Genomic DNA, 15,230 nt, shown 5'->3' with positions numbered 1-15,230 from the left:
AAGTGAACATGTTGACAGCTTACGTGGCAGCATCTATGTCCTGAGTGTGTGTTTTAGAAGTCCAACTGTTGTTTTTATGTTTTTTTTTTTTTTTTTTTTTTGAGACGGAGTCTCGCTCTGTCGCCCAGGCTGGAATGCAGTGGCCTGATCTCAGCTCACTGCAAGCTCCGCCTCCCGGGTTCACGCCATTCTCCTGCCTCAGCCTCCCGAGTAGCTGGGACCACAGGCGCCCACCAGCTCGCCCGGCTAGTTTTTTGTATTTTTTAGTAGAGACGGGGTTTCACTGTGTTAGCCAGGATGGTCTCGATCTCCTGACCTTGTGATCCACCCGTCTCGGCCTCCCAAAGTGCTGGGATTACAGGCTTGAGCCACCGCGCCCGGCCCTGTTTTTATGTTTTTAAAGGAAATACTTGAATCAAGCAGTTATGGGCCCCCTGAAGTATCCTTTTTTCTAGAACATTCTGAAAGTCATCCTTGCGTATGGAAAGCCTAGGCCTACCTGCACTGTTATGTTCAGTAAATAAGCAGGGTGCTCTGGACTGGGGATTGTGTGAGGAGCAGAGCGCAGCCCGTCCTCATGCTTGTCCACTGAAGTAGGCCAGGCGGAGAGGGAGTAAAGCAATGAATGCTCTTTGGCGGCTGAGTAGTCCAAGAGCCAGAAAAGAAATGTTCAAATTAAGAAGGCTATAGCAGGCCAAAGTGAGGAAATTTAGGGTTTGCTGGAGGTGGGATTTGAGATGGGTCTTGGAGAGTTGGACAGTGTCAGCCGGTAGGATGGGGTTGCAGACGGAAGCCTGTGAGAAAGGCAGAGGATGCGGAGCAGCGAGGCTGGAGAGCAGCTGGGCTGCGGATCAAGACGTCTGCGTTTAATTAGGGACTGAAGGTTAGCAGGGAAGGGAACGATACCAGATCTTGAATTTAAGAACTTGAATCTTGTAAAGTACCAAATGTAATAAAAATTAGTCCTTAGTCCTAAATCAGAACTGGCCCAGGCATACAGTGTTTCCGTGGCCGACAGACGAGCCAGCGCTGTCCATGGTAACCAGCTTTTGTGTGGCTTAAAGCTTGCATCCATTTTCTCCTTTCATCGTTTTCCCAAAACAACTCCGTGAGGGCCGTTAGCCCTGCTTGGTAGACGAAGAAGCCGAGGCGGCCTAGGGTCACGGCCAGGGAGCCTTTGAGACGCCCAGTCAGCTCGGTGGTCCTCATGCCGCCTACAAGGCTCGTCGGGCCCTCGAGGTCCGTGGCTACTGGAGGCGCCCGGGGATGTCCGGCAGGTTCCTGGCTCCGCCTCCCGCCCCTCCTCGCTAGAAGCTCCGCCCCCAGGGGGGCTCGACGAACCGCCACTTCCGCGGCGTCCATTGAATCTTGGCCGGGGGAGGGACGGGGCGCCACTGAGGGCCAATCTGCTTGGGCCGGGGCGGGGCTGCAGCGGGTGGGTGCAGAAGGGCCGCACCGCGGACTTCGGAGCCGGGAGAGAGCCCGGCGCGGGCGGCGCGCACGGGGCCCTGCTGTGCGCGCGCCCGCCCGCCGCCCGCGCAGCCCCTCGGCCAGCTGTGCCCTCGGGGTCGTGGCGCCCATCCCTCCCCTGTTCTGCTGTCGCCGCCCGGACAGGGGCTCGGGAGCCGGGCTAGGGGCAGGGGCTGGAGCCGCGGGACCAGCGCCTGAGGTGGGTGCGGAGCGGGAGGCCGGGCGGGCGGGCGCCTGGGGCCACCCCGCCGACAGACTCCGGGTCGAGGGGGAGTGACCGGCCAGGGCGCGGAGCCCGGCTGCCGGCCTGCCTGGGTTCAGGCGATAGTCCCGGCGCCCTGGGACCCTCCCAGGCGACCACCCTCCCAGCGGGGACACCCCGCCCCTCCGCTGCCGGCAGCCTCCTCAGGCCTCCCGCCCTTTGTCGCTCGTGCACCTGCGCCCTCGGCCCTGCCCTCTCGCTCCCCTCAGGGCGGACCCTCGCCCAGCCTCCCTTTCAGGACCCGGCACCAAATTAGCCTCGCTCCTTCAGACCCCCTCTGTCCCCTTTGTCGTCTGTACACCTGTCACCTCAACTCTGTGTGCATCCACCCACCTCCCCGCCCCCAGCGGCGTCATCTGAATACAGCCCAGGCCGCCTCCCACTCCCTCCCGGGGACTCCTCCCCTGCTGCCCTGTAGCCCACACCTGCCCCCTCGGCCCCAGCCCCAGGCCCTCCCGCGTCCGTGCGCCTTTGTTATCTCTGCAGCTGTCCCCTCCACTCTTCATCCTTCTCCCCCAGTGAGGCCAGACCCCAGCCCAGACTCCCCTGTCCTTCTGAGCGGAGAGACGCCCCTCCCCAGCTCTGCCCTGGCATCCTGGGGACGGGGCCAGCTGGCTTCCACTCGGCCTAGCCACTTTCCTGCCTCTTCCGGCGGGTCCAGTCTCCCCTGGTGCCTGCGCACGTCCTCATCTAATCTCTTTTCCCTCCTGCGCTCCTCTCCTAGCCCTCCCGGCCTCAGCTTACTCTACCCGCTCATTCTTTCCTCCCCGCACAGGTGCCCCGGAGAGGCCATGGAGCTGAGCAGCAAGAAGAAGCTTCACGCCCTGTCCCTGGCCGAGAAGATCCAGGTGCTGGAACTCCTGGATGAGTCCAAGATGTCCCAGTCGGAGGTGGCCCGGCGCTTCCAGGTTTCCCAGCCCCAGATCTCGCGCATCTGCAAGAATAAGGAGAAGCTGCTGGCGGACTGGTGCAGCGGCACAGCCAACCGAGAGCGCAAGCGCAAGCGGGAGTCCAAGTACAGCGGGATCGACGAGGCTCTGCTCTGCTGGTACCATATTGCCCGGGCCAAGGCCTGGGACGTGACGGGGCCCATGCTGCTCCACAAAGCCAAGGAGCTGGCCGATATCATGGGCCAGGACTTCGTGCCCAGCATCGGCTGGCTGGTCCGCTGGAAACGCCGAAACAACGTCGGCTTTGGGGCCCGCCATGTTCTTGCTCCTTCATTCCCCCCTGAGCCACCTCCCCCAGGCCTCACATCCCAGGCTCAGCTGCCTCTTTCCCTAAAAGACTTCTCTCCAGAGGACGTGTTTGGCTGTGCTGAATTGCCCTTACTGTATCGGGCAGTGCCCGGCAATTTGGGTGCATGTGATCAACTACAGGTGCTGCTGTGTGCCAACAGCAGGGGCACTGAGAAGCGGCAAGTATTGCTGGGGGGGCTCCAGGCTGCCCCGAGATGCTTCTTTGGGGTCCGCAGTGAGGCTCTGCCTGCCTCCTACCACCCTGACCTGGGCGTCCCCTGGTTAGAGTGGTTGGCACAGTTTGACCGGGACATGGGACAGCAGGGCCGACAGGTGGCTTTGCTGCTGGCTGCCCGAGTGGTGGAGGGACTGGCAGGCCTGCCTGGTCTCTACCACGTGAAGCTCTTGCCTCTGGCCGCCTCTAGCACCACGCCTCCCCTGCCCAGCTCAGTGGTCCGGGCCTTTAAGGCCCATTACCGACACCGGCTGTTGAGCAAACTGGCTGCCATCCAAAGCGACAGGGATGGCACCTCGCTGGCTGAGGCCGCGGCGGGCATCACCGTGCTGGACGCCTTGCACGTGGCGTCTGCCGCCTGGGCCAAGGTGCCGCCTCAGCTCATTTTCAGCAGCTTCGTTCAGGAAGGGCTGGCTCCCGGCAAAACGCCCCCGTCCTGGCACAAAGCCTCTGAGATGCCACCAGTTCCCGGCGGGCTGAGCCTAGAGGAGTTTTCCCGCTTTGTGGACCTGGAGGGTGAGGAGCCAGGGCCTGGAGTGTGTAAAGAGGAGACAGGCACCGAAGACGAGGAGAGGGACAGAGAGGGTGCCTTTGAGCCCCCGCCCACGAAAGCTGATGCCCTCCGGGCCCTGGGCACCTTGAGGAGGTGGTTTGAGTGTAACAGCACTTCTCCTGAGCTGTTTGAAAAATTCTACGACTGTGAGGAGGAGGTGGAGCGGCTTTGCTGCCTATGAAGGCACCTTTGCTGCTTGCCAGAGCCCCCTCCTCTCCTGTTTCCCATGGAAACGGCCTCTTCAGAAGGCAGATCCGGGCTGTCTCTTTCCTGTGGAAATAGAACTGTCATTAAGGTGTAGAAGGGAGAGAAGTTGGGACACCAAGTCTGAGCTTGGAGTGGCAGTCGTCCAAGCCCCAGGAAGAGAGCTCTAAAGATGGGGCTTCAAGGGTAGGAATCCAGGCTACTTAGTTTCCTTGCTTGAAAGTTATAGAGCCTTAGAAAGGGAGTTAGTCTAGAGGCGGGCGCTTAGAAAGCTGGAGTGTGGGCTTTTTGGACAGACTTCTTCCTTGAACTCTGTTAAAAACAGTTCTGCTTCTGGAAATAAAGTTTTTAATCAGATAAGAGGCCAGGGTGTTATTTTCGTGGGAGAAGGGTAAAAATTTTCCATTCAGATTTAGAAAATTAATTGCTGATGGTCGCTGCGGTGTAGCTGTCTGTCCATGAGCAGTAGGGATCCTCCTCTTCCTGATATTCAACAGCAAGGACTCTCAGGGCACGGGCACTGCTTGTGGGCTACCCTCCTGAGAAGGAAGCTCCAGGACAGACAGATCCCAGCTACTAGCCCAGAGAAGCTGCAGCTCCAACAGTTCCAATAGCTCTCAGGTTGTGTGGGGTTGGGCAGGCTACGGACATGTCAGGGAAACAGAAAGGAGCTGGAATTGGAATGGAATAGTCATTCATTCTTTTTTTTTTTTCATTTGCTCAATTCACAATATCACTTCAGCAAGGCGTCCTATGTGAACAAGTTGCAAAGATGGTGTCTCTGCTGGGCAGAACCTTGCAGCCCATGACAGTGGAGTGTGATGAAGGCTGTAATAACGGCTGTTCAGAGTGCTTGGCCCCACAGAGCTAGGGAGACTCCAGGGGGAGGCGAGCTTTGAGCTGCAATTTGAAGGGTGTCCCAGACCAAGGGACAGCATGCGCAGAGTCTGACTGGAGTGAAGGAGCACAGTGTGCTGGGCGGGGGCAGGCAGGTCTGCCAGGGCATGGCATACTTGCGGAGGTAGGGGCGGAGTGCAAGGAGAGACCTGGAGGGTAGGAAGGGCCTTTAGCCAACCAAGCTTAGGGGTAGGACTGAAGGGGTGGTCTGCTCCTCTACACCTGTGGGCGTTTCTCGTTAGGTGGAATGAGAGACTTGAGAAAAGAAATGAGACACAAAGTATAGAGAAAGAAAAAGTGGGCCCCGGGGTAGCTCGGCATACCGAGGACCCACGCCGGCACCGGTCTCTGAGTTCCCTCAGTATTTACTGATCATTATCTTTACCATCTTAGAAGTGGCAGGATAATAGGACCTTCATAGGGAGAAGGTCAGCAGTAAGACATGAATAAAGATCTCTGTGACATGAATAAGTTTAAGGAAAAGTGCTGTGCCTTGATATGCATATGCAAACATCTCCATAAACCTTTTTAGTGCATAAAGAGCAGCATTGCCACTAGCACGTCCCACCTTCAGCCCTAAGGCGCTTTTCTCCTTTCTCAGTAAACAGAACATACAATCGGGTTTTACACCGAGATGTTCCATTGCCCAGGGACGGGCAGGAGACAGATGCTTTTCTCTATCTCAACTGCCAAGAGGCCTTCTTTCCTCTTGTACTGGTCCTCCTCAGCACAGACCCTTCACGGGTGTCAGGCTGGGGGACGATCAAGTCTTTCCCTTCCCACGAGGCCATATTTCAGCCTATCACATGGGGATAAACCTTGGACAATACCTAGCTTTCCTAGGCAGAGGTCCCTGTGACCTTCCGCAGTGTGCTTGTCCCTGGGTACTTGAGATTAAGAGAATGGTGATGACTTTTAACCAGCAAGCTGCCTTCAGGCACTTGTTTAACAAAGCACACCCTGCACAGCCCCAAATCCATTCAACCTTGAGTCACCACAGCACATGTCTCTTGCAAGGACAGGGTTGGGGGTAGAGTCACAGATTACCAGCATCTCAAATACAGAACAAAATGGAGTCTCTTATGTCTACTTCTTTCTGTATAGACACAGTAACAGTCCGATCTCTCTTTCTTTTCCCCACAGTGACAATGTAGATAAGCCGGGAGGGCATTATACAAAGTGAAATAAGCCAGGTACAGAAAGACAAATACTGGGCCAGGCTTCCTGCGTGGCTCATGCCTGTAATCCCAGCACTCTGGGAGGCAGAGGCAGGTGGATCACCTGAGGTCAGGAGTTTGAGACCAGCCTGGCTAACATGGTGAAACCCCATTTCTACTAGACATATAAAAATTATATAAAACAAATATTGATTTGTTTAAAGGGCCTTAAGAGGAGTGATCCTGTCTATCTTGTTCTGTAACCTATATTGCAGCAATTTTCTATTTCTCCCTCTAGTTTGAAGGCAACTTAGGAACAGGACTGTGTCTTCCTTATCTTTGTTGCCCGGGAGACTTAGGTACCATCCGAACATAGAAGGTGTTCATTAGAGGCTTGGAAATACACTGAAATAACACATAACATCTTTGTCCTTCCCTCCCCTGCCTTGGTGTACATGTGGCAACACTTGCAGAATTGGATAGGATTGCCTGGCCTTGATAAAAGCTGAGGTAGGTTGGGAATAGTAGATGCTGCCTTTGCTGCCTCTCTTTCCTTTCTATCCTACCTCTTAGGATGTCCAAGCAACTGTGGGAGCTTCCTAACTTACTTGGTCTTGAATTTTCACATTTGCTCCCCATCTCCCCATCTGTTCTTCACACAGCAACTAGAATGAGATGATGATGATGATGATGATGATGATGATGATGATTTGAGACGGAATTTCACTCTGTTGCCCAGGCTGGAGTACAGTGGCGTGATCTCAGCTCACTGCAAGCTCCACCTCCTGGGTTCATGCCATTCTCCGGCCTCAGCCTCCCAGGTAGCTGGGACTACAGGCGCCTGCCACCATGCCCGGCTAATTTTTTGTATTTTTAGTAGAGATGGGGTTTCACCGTGTTAACCAGGATGGTCTTGATCTCCTGACCTCATGATCCACCTGCCTCGGCCTCCTAAAGTGCTGGGTTTACAGGCGTGAGCCACCGCGCCCGGACTAGAATGAGATTTTTTAAAAACATAAAACATAGGCTAGGCACGGTGGCTCACACCTGTAATCCCAGCACTTTGCGAGGCTGAGGCAGTGGATCACCTGAGGTCAGGAGTTTGAGACCAGCCTGGCCAACATGATGAAACCCTGTCTCTACTAAAAATACAAAAAAATTAGCCGGGCTTGGTGGCGTGTGCCTGTAGTCCCAGCTATTCGGGAGGCCGAGTCTGGAGAATCGGCAGAGGTTGCAGTGAGCTGAGATTGTGCCACTGCACTCCAGCCTGGGTGGCAGAGTGAAACTCTGTCTCAAAAACAAAACAAAACAAAACAAAAACATAGGCTGGGCGCCATGGCTCACACCTGTAATCCTAGCACTTTGGAAGGCCAAGGGATTGCTTGAGACCAGGACTTTGAGACTGGCCTGGCCAAGATAGAGAGAGAGTCTCTCTATAAACAAATTTTTTTTTTTTAATTAGCTAGGTGTGGTGTGCACACTTGTGTATTTGTAGTCCCAGCCACTCAGGAGACTAAGGCATGAGGGTTGCTTAAGCCCAGGAATTTGAGGTGGCAGTGGGCCGTGATTATGCCACTGTACTCCAGTCTTGGCACCCAAGTGAGACCCTGTCTCTAAAAAAAAAAAAACAAGAAACCAGAAACACACATATAAAACATATCTTGCGGGGCCGGGTGCGATCGCTCATGTCTGTAATCTCAGCACTTTTGGAGTCTGAGGCGGATGAATCATGAGGTCAGGAGTTTGAGACCAGCCTGACCAACATGGTGAAACTCCATCTCTACTAAAAATTAAAAAAAAAAAAAAAATTAGCTGGGCGTAGTGACGGGCACCTTTAGTCCCAGCTACTCGGGAGGCTGAGGCAAGAGAATCGCCTGAAGCCAGGCGGCGGAGGTTGCAGTGAGCCGAGGTCACGCCACTACACTCCAGCCCTGGCGACAGAGTGAGACTTTGCCTCAAATAAACAAAAACATATCTTGTTCCTCCTTTATCTAAACCACACAGCTCCAACCCACCCCACAAAAAAAAAAAAGAAAAGAAAAGAAAAGGCAAACCAACTTCCTATTTTGCTTAGAATGCAATCTAAACACTCCCTGGTGAAAGGTGCCTGTCCACCTCTCTGACCTCCTCCCCTCCTTGGCCTCCCTCACTTGCTGCCATAGGCACTGCTTTCTGTTTCTTAACCCTGTGAAGCTGTTTCTAACCATCTGGATTGGTACCCACAGTTCCCTTTGCAGAGAAATCATTCACAACGCAGCTCACAGGTCATTTTCCTGACTACGCACCGTCACTCTCTCTGACATCATTATTTTATTTTCATCTTGATACCTTTCGCTGTCTAAAATGACTGTGCTCATGGATTTAATGTCTATTCTTGCTCTCCCTCTTCTAAAAAGTAAGGGCCTTGGCCGGGCGTGGTGGCTCACGCCTGTAATCCCAGCACTTTGGAAGGCAGAATCAGGTGGATCACCTGAGGTTGGGAGTTCGAGACCAGCCTGATCAACATTGGAGAAACCCCGTCTCTACTAAAAATACAAAATTAGCCAGATGTGGTGGCACATGCCTGCAATCCCAGCTACTCGGGAGGCTGAGGCAGGAGAATGACTTGAACCTGGGAGGCAGAGGTTGTGGTGAGCCAAGATGGCGCCACTGCACTCCAGCCTGGGCAATGAGAGCAAAACTCCATCTGAAAAAACACAGCAAAACAAAACAAGACGAAAAACAAACAACAACAACAAAAAGTAAGGGCCTTGACAGACGGGATCCTCTCTGTCTTATTCACTATTGACGTTACAGTCCCAGAACAGGGCCTGAGCCACAAGCTAAGCGTTCGGGGAATATTGCTTGCATGAGCAGATGAAGTTATCTGCAATTGGGAAATGTCTGCCTTATGACAGCAATTCAAGGAAGGAAGAGATTAATTATGGGTCTTTTTTAAAAAAAAAAACTCTGGGAAGAGACCAGCTGTAAAGCGTTGTGTTATATTCTGCTACTCTGACAGGAGTGGGACACCTGAGGACAGAGAGCTAATCTGTCTGCTCTCTGTTGCTTTGGTAAGACCTGGAGAGATTGTGTATTTTTTTTAGACAGAGTTTCGCTCTTGTTGCCTAGGCTGAAGTGCAATGGCGCAATCTCGACTCACCACAACCTCCACCTCCCGGGTTCAAGGGATTCTCCTGCCTCAGCCTCCCAAGTAGTTGGGATTACAGGCATGCACCACCACGCCCGGCTAATTTCGTATTTTCAGTAGAGACGGGGTTTCTCCACGTTGGTCAGGCTGATCTCAAACTCCCGACCTCAGGTAATCCACCAGCCTTGGCCTCCCAAAGTGCTGGGATTACAGGCGTGAGCCACCGTGCCCGGCCTGTAATTTTCATTTCAACATTTAAAAAGAGATGTAGGGCCGGGCGCGGTGGCTCACGCCTGTAATCCCAGCACTTTGGGAGGCCGAGGCGGGCGGATCACAAGGTCAGGAGATCGAGACCATGGTGAAACCCCGTCTCTACTAAAAATACAAAAAATTAGCCGGGCGCGGTTGTGGGCGCCTGTAGTCCCAGCTACTCGGGAGGCTGAGGCAGGAGAATGGCGTGAACCCGGGAGGCGGAGCTTGCAGTGAGCCGAGATCGCGCCACTGCACTCCAGCCTGGGCGACAGAGCGAGACTCCGTCTCAAAAAAAAAAAAAAAAGAGATGTAGGGCCAGGCGCAGTGGCTCACACCTATAATCTTAGCACTTGGGAGGCTGAGGTGGGCAGATCGTCTGAGGTCAGGAGTTTGAGATCAGCCTGACCAACATAGAGAAACCCCATCTCTACTAAAAATACAAAATTAGCCGGGCATGGTGGTGCATGCCTGTAATCCCAGCTACGCTGGAGGCTGAGGCAGAAGAATTGCTTGAACTTGGGGGCAGAGGTTTGTGGGGAAAAGAAAGAGAGATCAGCCTGTTACTGTGTCTATATAGAAAGTAGACATAAGAGACTCCATTTGTTTCTGTATTTGAGATGCTGTTAATCTGTGACCCTACCCCCAACCTTGTCCTTGCAAGAGACATGTGCTGCGGTGACTCAAGGTTTAATGGATTTTGGGCTGTGCAGGATGTGTCTTTGTTAAACAAGTGCCTGAAGGCAGCTTGCTGGTTAAAAATCCTGCCCGTCCCTGGGCAAGGGAACATCTCGGTGTGAGACCCGATTGTATGCTCTGTTTACTGAGATAGGAGAAAACCGCCTTATGGCATAAGGTGGGACTTGCTGGTGCAATGCTGCTAAAAGGTTTATGGAGATGTTTGCATATGCATATCAAGGCACAGCATTTTCCTTTGAACTTATTCATGTCACAGAGATCTTTATCCATATGTCTTACTACTAATTTCCTCCCTAAAATGATCCTATTGTCCTGCCACTCCCTTATCTTTAAGATGGTAAAGATAATTATCAATAAATACTAAGGGAACTCAGAGACCGGTGCCAGAGTGGGTCCTCTGTAAACTGAGCGCCGGTCCCCTGGGCCCACTTTTTCTTTCTCTATACTTTGTCTCTGTGTCTCATTTCTTTTCTCAAGTCTCTCGTTCCACCTAACGAGAAACACCCACAGGTGTGGAGGGGCAGGCCACCCCTTAAAGGTTACAGTGAGCTGAGATCGTGCCATTGCACTCCAGCCTGGGCAACAAGAGCAAAACTCCATCTCAAAAAATAAATAAAATAAAATAAAAAAGAGAGATATGGGCTGGGTGCGGTGGCTCACACCTGTAATTCCCAACAGTTTGGGAGGCCAAGGCAGGTGGATCACCTGACGCTGGAAGTTTGAGATCAGTCTGACCAACATGAAGAAACCCTATCTCTACTAAAAATACAAAATTAGCCCAACGTGGTGGCAGGTGCCTGTAATCCCAGCTACTCAGGAGGCTGAGGCAGGAGAATTGCTTGAACCCGGGAGGTGGAGGTGGCGGTGAGCTGAGATCATGCCATTGCACTCCAGCCTAGGCAACAAAAGCAAAACTCCATCTCAAAAACAAACAAACAAACAATAAATAAATAGGCTGGGTGCAGTGGCTCACACCTGGGTAATCCCAGCACTTTGGGAGGCCAGAAGTTTGAGACCAGCCTGACCAACATGGTGAAACCCTGTCTCTACTAAAAATACAAAAATTATCTGGGCATGGTGGTGGATACCTGTAATCCCAGCTACTCGGGAGGCTAAAGCAGGAGAATCGCTTGAACCCGAGAGGCGGAGGCTGCAGTGAGCCGAGATCGTGCCACTGCACTCCAGCCTAGGCGACAGAGCAAGACTCTGTCTCAAAAATAAATAAAATAAAATAAAAAGAGATATGTCAGAACTGGAAAAGTTTCAGAAAAGAACAATTTATATGAATTCAGGGTAGAAAAAAATAGACCCTATGAGGAAAGGCTAAATGATTTGGGATCTCAGCCTAGAAAATGGAAGGCCGGCAGGTGGCTTTGCAAGTGTTTGAAAGGGAATGGTTAGTTCAAGCTGCCAGGTGTGGAGGTGATCAATTAGGACAACGAAGCAAGCTGAAGTAACACAAAAGCTTCTTTTCATTCACTGCAACTGTTGGAACCGAACTGTCGATTCCTTCCTGGGCAGGGGTCGCCCGCGAAGGATCACCGACACGAGATTCACAGCAGAGAGTTATTTATTACTAGCGCGCTAGGGTCCCAAGCTCTAAGTTGGCCCTGGGACCCTGACTGCTTGTTACAGGCTGTTTATATAGGCAAACACAAGTTCAAACACAGCTTAGGGCGCGAAATTCAAACAAAACTTTAGGCGCGTGGTAATTGGGTCTGTCTGTGGCCTGAGCAAGGTGTCTTGTTCTAATTGGTTAGAGCAGGACCTTATGAGGTTTTTTCCTGGAGTTGTTGATTCCGGGAACTTCGAGGCAGGGTGGGACCCCATGAGGTTGTTTCCCGGAATTGGCAGGGTGGGACCCTATCAGGGTGGGACCTTATTGAGGCAGGGTGGGACCCTATCCAGAGCCACCTGGTGTTAATTTTTTTTAAGTTCTTTTTTTTTATGAGGCCTAGTTTCTAAGTTTTATGCGGCCTAGTTTCACAACCTACAAGCAAGAGGCAAAAACAGGTCCCAGCTCCCCAGCGTTCCATTTTACAGAACAGCACGGGACGAGGGTCAGACAGGAACAGTTTCACCGTCAAGGAGTTTCAGAATAAAAAGAATAAAAGCTCCTTGCTCTTTACAGACCTGACCTGAAGTGGACTTTAGGGAGGCAGGGGAGAAGGGCTGGAATGAGAGCTACTGAGTCGAAGCAGAGAAAGGATCTCAGCCATTGCTTCCAGTCAGGAGGTCTTGGTAGAAGCTGTTGGAAACTGCCTCAGCCCAGGTCCCCGAATAGAGGTGCCCGTCTGGGAATGCAGGTGAGCTTAGGAGCAGGGCAGTCTGGGGGCCTGGAGTCTTTGACTGCAACTCTCTCCGGAAACCTGCAATGCACAGGCAATGCACTAAACTGGGGTGGGAGGGCAGCTTCCCTCCATGAGGCCTGCCAGGCAAAATTCTTGTGATTGCCAATGGTGGAGACTGAAAGGTCACCCTTAGGATTTTGGCATGCAGCTTGTATTTTTATTTTTATTTATTTATTCTGTTTTTGAGAGGGAGTCTCGCTCTATCTCCCAGGCTGGAGTGCAGTGGCGTGATCTTGGCTCAGTGCAACCTCCACCTCCCAGTTCAAGTGATTCTCCTGCCTTAGCCTCCTGAGTAGCTGGGACTACAGGTGCCCACCACCACGCCCGGCTAGTTTTTTTATTTTTGACAGAGATGGGGGTTTCACTATGTTGGCCAGGCTGGTCTCGAACGCCTGACCTCAGGTGATCCACCTGCCTCAGCCTCCCAAAGTGCTGGGATTACAGGCATTAAGTCACCGTGCCCAGCCAGTATTTTTATTTTTATTTTTTATTTTTGAGACGGAGTCTCATTCTGTCACCCAGGCTGGAGTGCAATGGTACGATCTCCGCTCACTGCAACCTCTGCCTTGTGAGTTCAAGCTATTCTCCTGCCTCAGTCTCCCAAGTAGCTGGGATTACAGATGGGCGCCACTATGCGTGATTAATTTTTGTATATTTAGTAGAGACAGAGTTTCATCATGTTGGCCAGGCTGCTCTTGAACTCCTGACCTCAAATGATCCACCAGCCTTGGCCTCTCAAAGTGCTGGGATTACAGGCATGAGCCACTGTGCCCAGCCTGCAGCCTGTATTTTTACCAGCTAGAGTCTGTGTCCAAAGCCCATATCCTTTCCAGATAAAACCATTTTCTTTTCTTTCTTTTTTTTTTTTTAAGACTGAGTTTCACTCTTGTTGCCCAGGCTGGAGAGCAGTGGCAACATCTTGGCTCACTGCAACCTCCACCTCCCGAGTTGAAGCGATTCTCCTGCCTCAGCCTCCTGAGTAGCTGGGATTACAGGCATGTGACACCGCGCCCGGCTAGTGTTTTGTATTTTTAGTAGAGATGGGGTTTCACCATGTTGGCCAGGCAGGTCTTGAACTCTTGACCTCAGGTCATTCACCCACCTCGGCCTCCCAAAGTGCTGGGATTACAGGTGTGAGCCACCACGCCCAGTCAGTAAACCATTTTCTTTATATCCTACTCCCAGGATCTGGCTCAGGCTTCACCTTCTCTCACCTGGATCAGTCAGAGTCTCTCTGCCTCTAGGTTTTACATCTTTGACACACCCTACACAGACTCCGTTCTTCTAGAACCCCTTGTTCCTGCCTATCTAAAACCCTCTGATGGCATCCTATGTGGGGAAAAGAGAGATCAGACTGTTACTGTGTCTATATAGAAAGAAATAGACATAAGAGACTCCATTTTGTTCTGTATTTGAGATGCTGTTAATCTGTGACCCTACCCCCAACCCTGTCTTTGCAAGAGACATATGCTGTGGTGACTCAACGTTTAACGGATTTTGGGCTGTGCAGGGTGTGCTTCGTTAAACAAGTGCCTGAAGGCAATATGCTTGTGAAAAGTCATCACCATTCTCTTAATATCAGGCATAAGCCACCACACCTGACCCAGTCCCTTTAAATATATACCCAGAAATGGGATGGCTGGATCATATGGTAGTTCTACGTTACATTTTTTGAGGAACTTCCATGCTGTTTTCCATAACAACTGAACCAAGTACGTCCTCACCAACAGCGTGCAAGGGTGAGGACCTTCACCAACACTTATCTTTTTTTTTTTTTTTTGAGACGGAGTCTCTCCCTGTTGCCCAGGCTGGAGAGAAGTGGTGTGATCTCGGCTCACTGCAAGCTCCGCCTCCCAGGTTCACACCATTCTCCTGCCTCAGTCTCCTGAGTAGCTGGGACTACAGATGCCTGCCACCACAACCAACTAATTTTTTTTTTTTTTTTTTTTTTAATAGAGACGGGGTTTCACCATGTTAACCAGGATGGTCTCAATCTCCTGACCTTATGATCCGCCTGCCTCAGCCTCCCAAAGTGCTGGGATTGCAGGCGTGAGCCACCGCACCCAGCCTATCTTTTCTAGGCCAATGGCAGGTGATATGTGGTTCTGATTTCCATTTCTCTGATGATTGGTGATGTTGAGCACCTTTTTGTAAATTTGTTGGCCATTTGTATGTCTTCTTTGAAAAAATGTCTGTGAAGGTCCTTTGCCCTTTTTTTTTTTTTTTCTTTGAGACAGAGTTTTGCTCTTGTTGCCCAAGCTGGAGTGCAATGGTACGATCTCAGCTCCTGCAACCTCCACCTCTCAGGTTTAAGACATTCTCCTGCCTCAACCTCCCGAGTAGCTGGGATTACAGGTGTGCGCCACCACGCCCAGCTAATTTTTTGTATTTTTAGTAGAAATGGGGTTTCACTATGTTAGCCAGGCTGGTCTTGAACTCCTGACCTCAGGTGATCTGCCTACCTTGGCCTCCCAAAGTGCTGGGATTATGGGAATGAGCCACTACACCCGGTCATCCATTTTTTATTTTATTTTATTTTAATTTTTTTTGAGACAGAATCTCGCTCTGTCGCCCAGGCTGGAGTGCAGTGGCACAATCTCGGCTCACTGCAAGCTCCGCCTCCCGGATTCATGCCATTCTCCTGCCTCAGACTCCCCAGAAGATGGGACTGCAGGCGCACACTGTCACACCCGGCTAATTTTTTGTATTTTCAGTAGAGACGGGGTTTCACCATGTTAGCCAGGATGGTCTCGATCTCCTGACCTCGTGATCCGCCCATCTTGGC

At 51.8% G+C, this 15,230-nt stretch overlaps 1 protein-coding gene across 1 annotated transcript; it reads left to right on the top strand.

Moving 5' to 3' along the window:
- The first annotated feature begins 1,443 nt into the window (after positions 1-1,443).
- LOC105469568 (tigger transposable element derived 3) lies at positions 1,444-6,154 on the top strand. Its single transcript, XM_071074297.1, has 2 exons — positions 1,444-1,669; positions 2,508-6,154. Exon 2 carries the CDS (start codon positions 2,524-2,526, stop codon positions 3,937-3,939), a length of 1,416 nt encoding a protein of 471 aa, XP_070930398.1. The 5' UTR covers positions 1,444-1,669; positions 2,508-2,523; the 3' UTR covers positions 3,940-6,154.
- The last annotated feature ends 9,076 nt before the right edge of the window (positions 6,155-15,230 follow it).

The sequence above is a fragment of the Macaca nemestrina genome, chromosome 12 (assembly GCF_043159975.1).
Source record: "Macaca nemestrina isolate mMacNem1 chromosome 12, mMacNem.hap1, whole genome shotgun sequence".
NCBI lineage: Eukaryota > Metazoa > Chordata > Mammalia > Primates > Cercopithecidae > Macaca > Macaca nemestrina.
Note: the sequence above shows the minus strand (reverse complement) of the source record. Positions and strands in the feature narration are given on the sequence as shown.

Coding starts and splice junctions, on each gene's coding strand:
- LOC105469568 (XM_071074297.1), top strand. CDS start 2,524: ATGGAGCTGAGCAGCAAGAAGAAGCTTCACGCCCTGTCCCTGGCCGAG.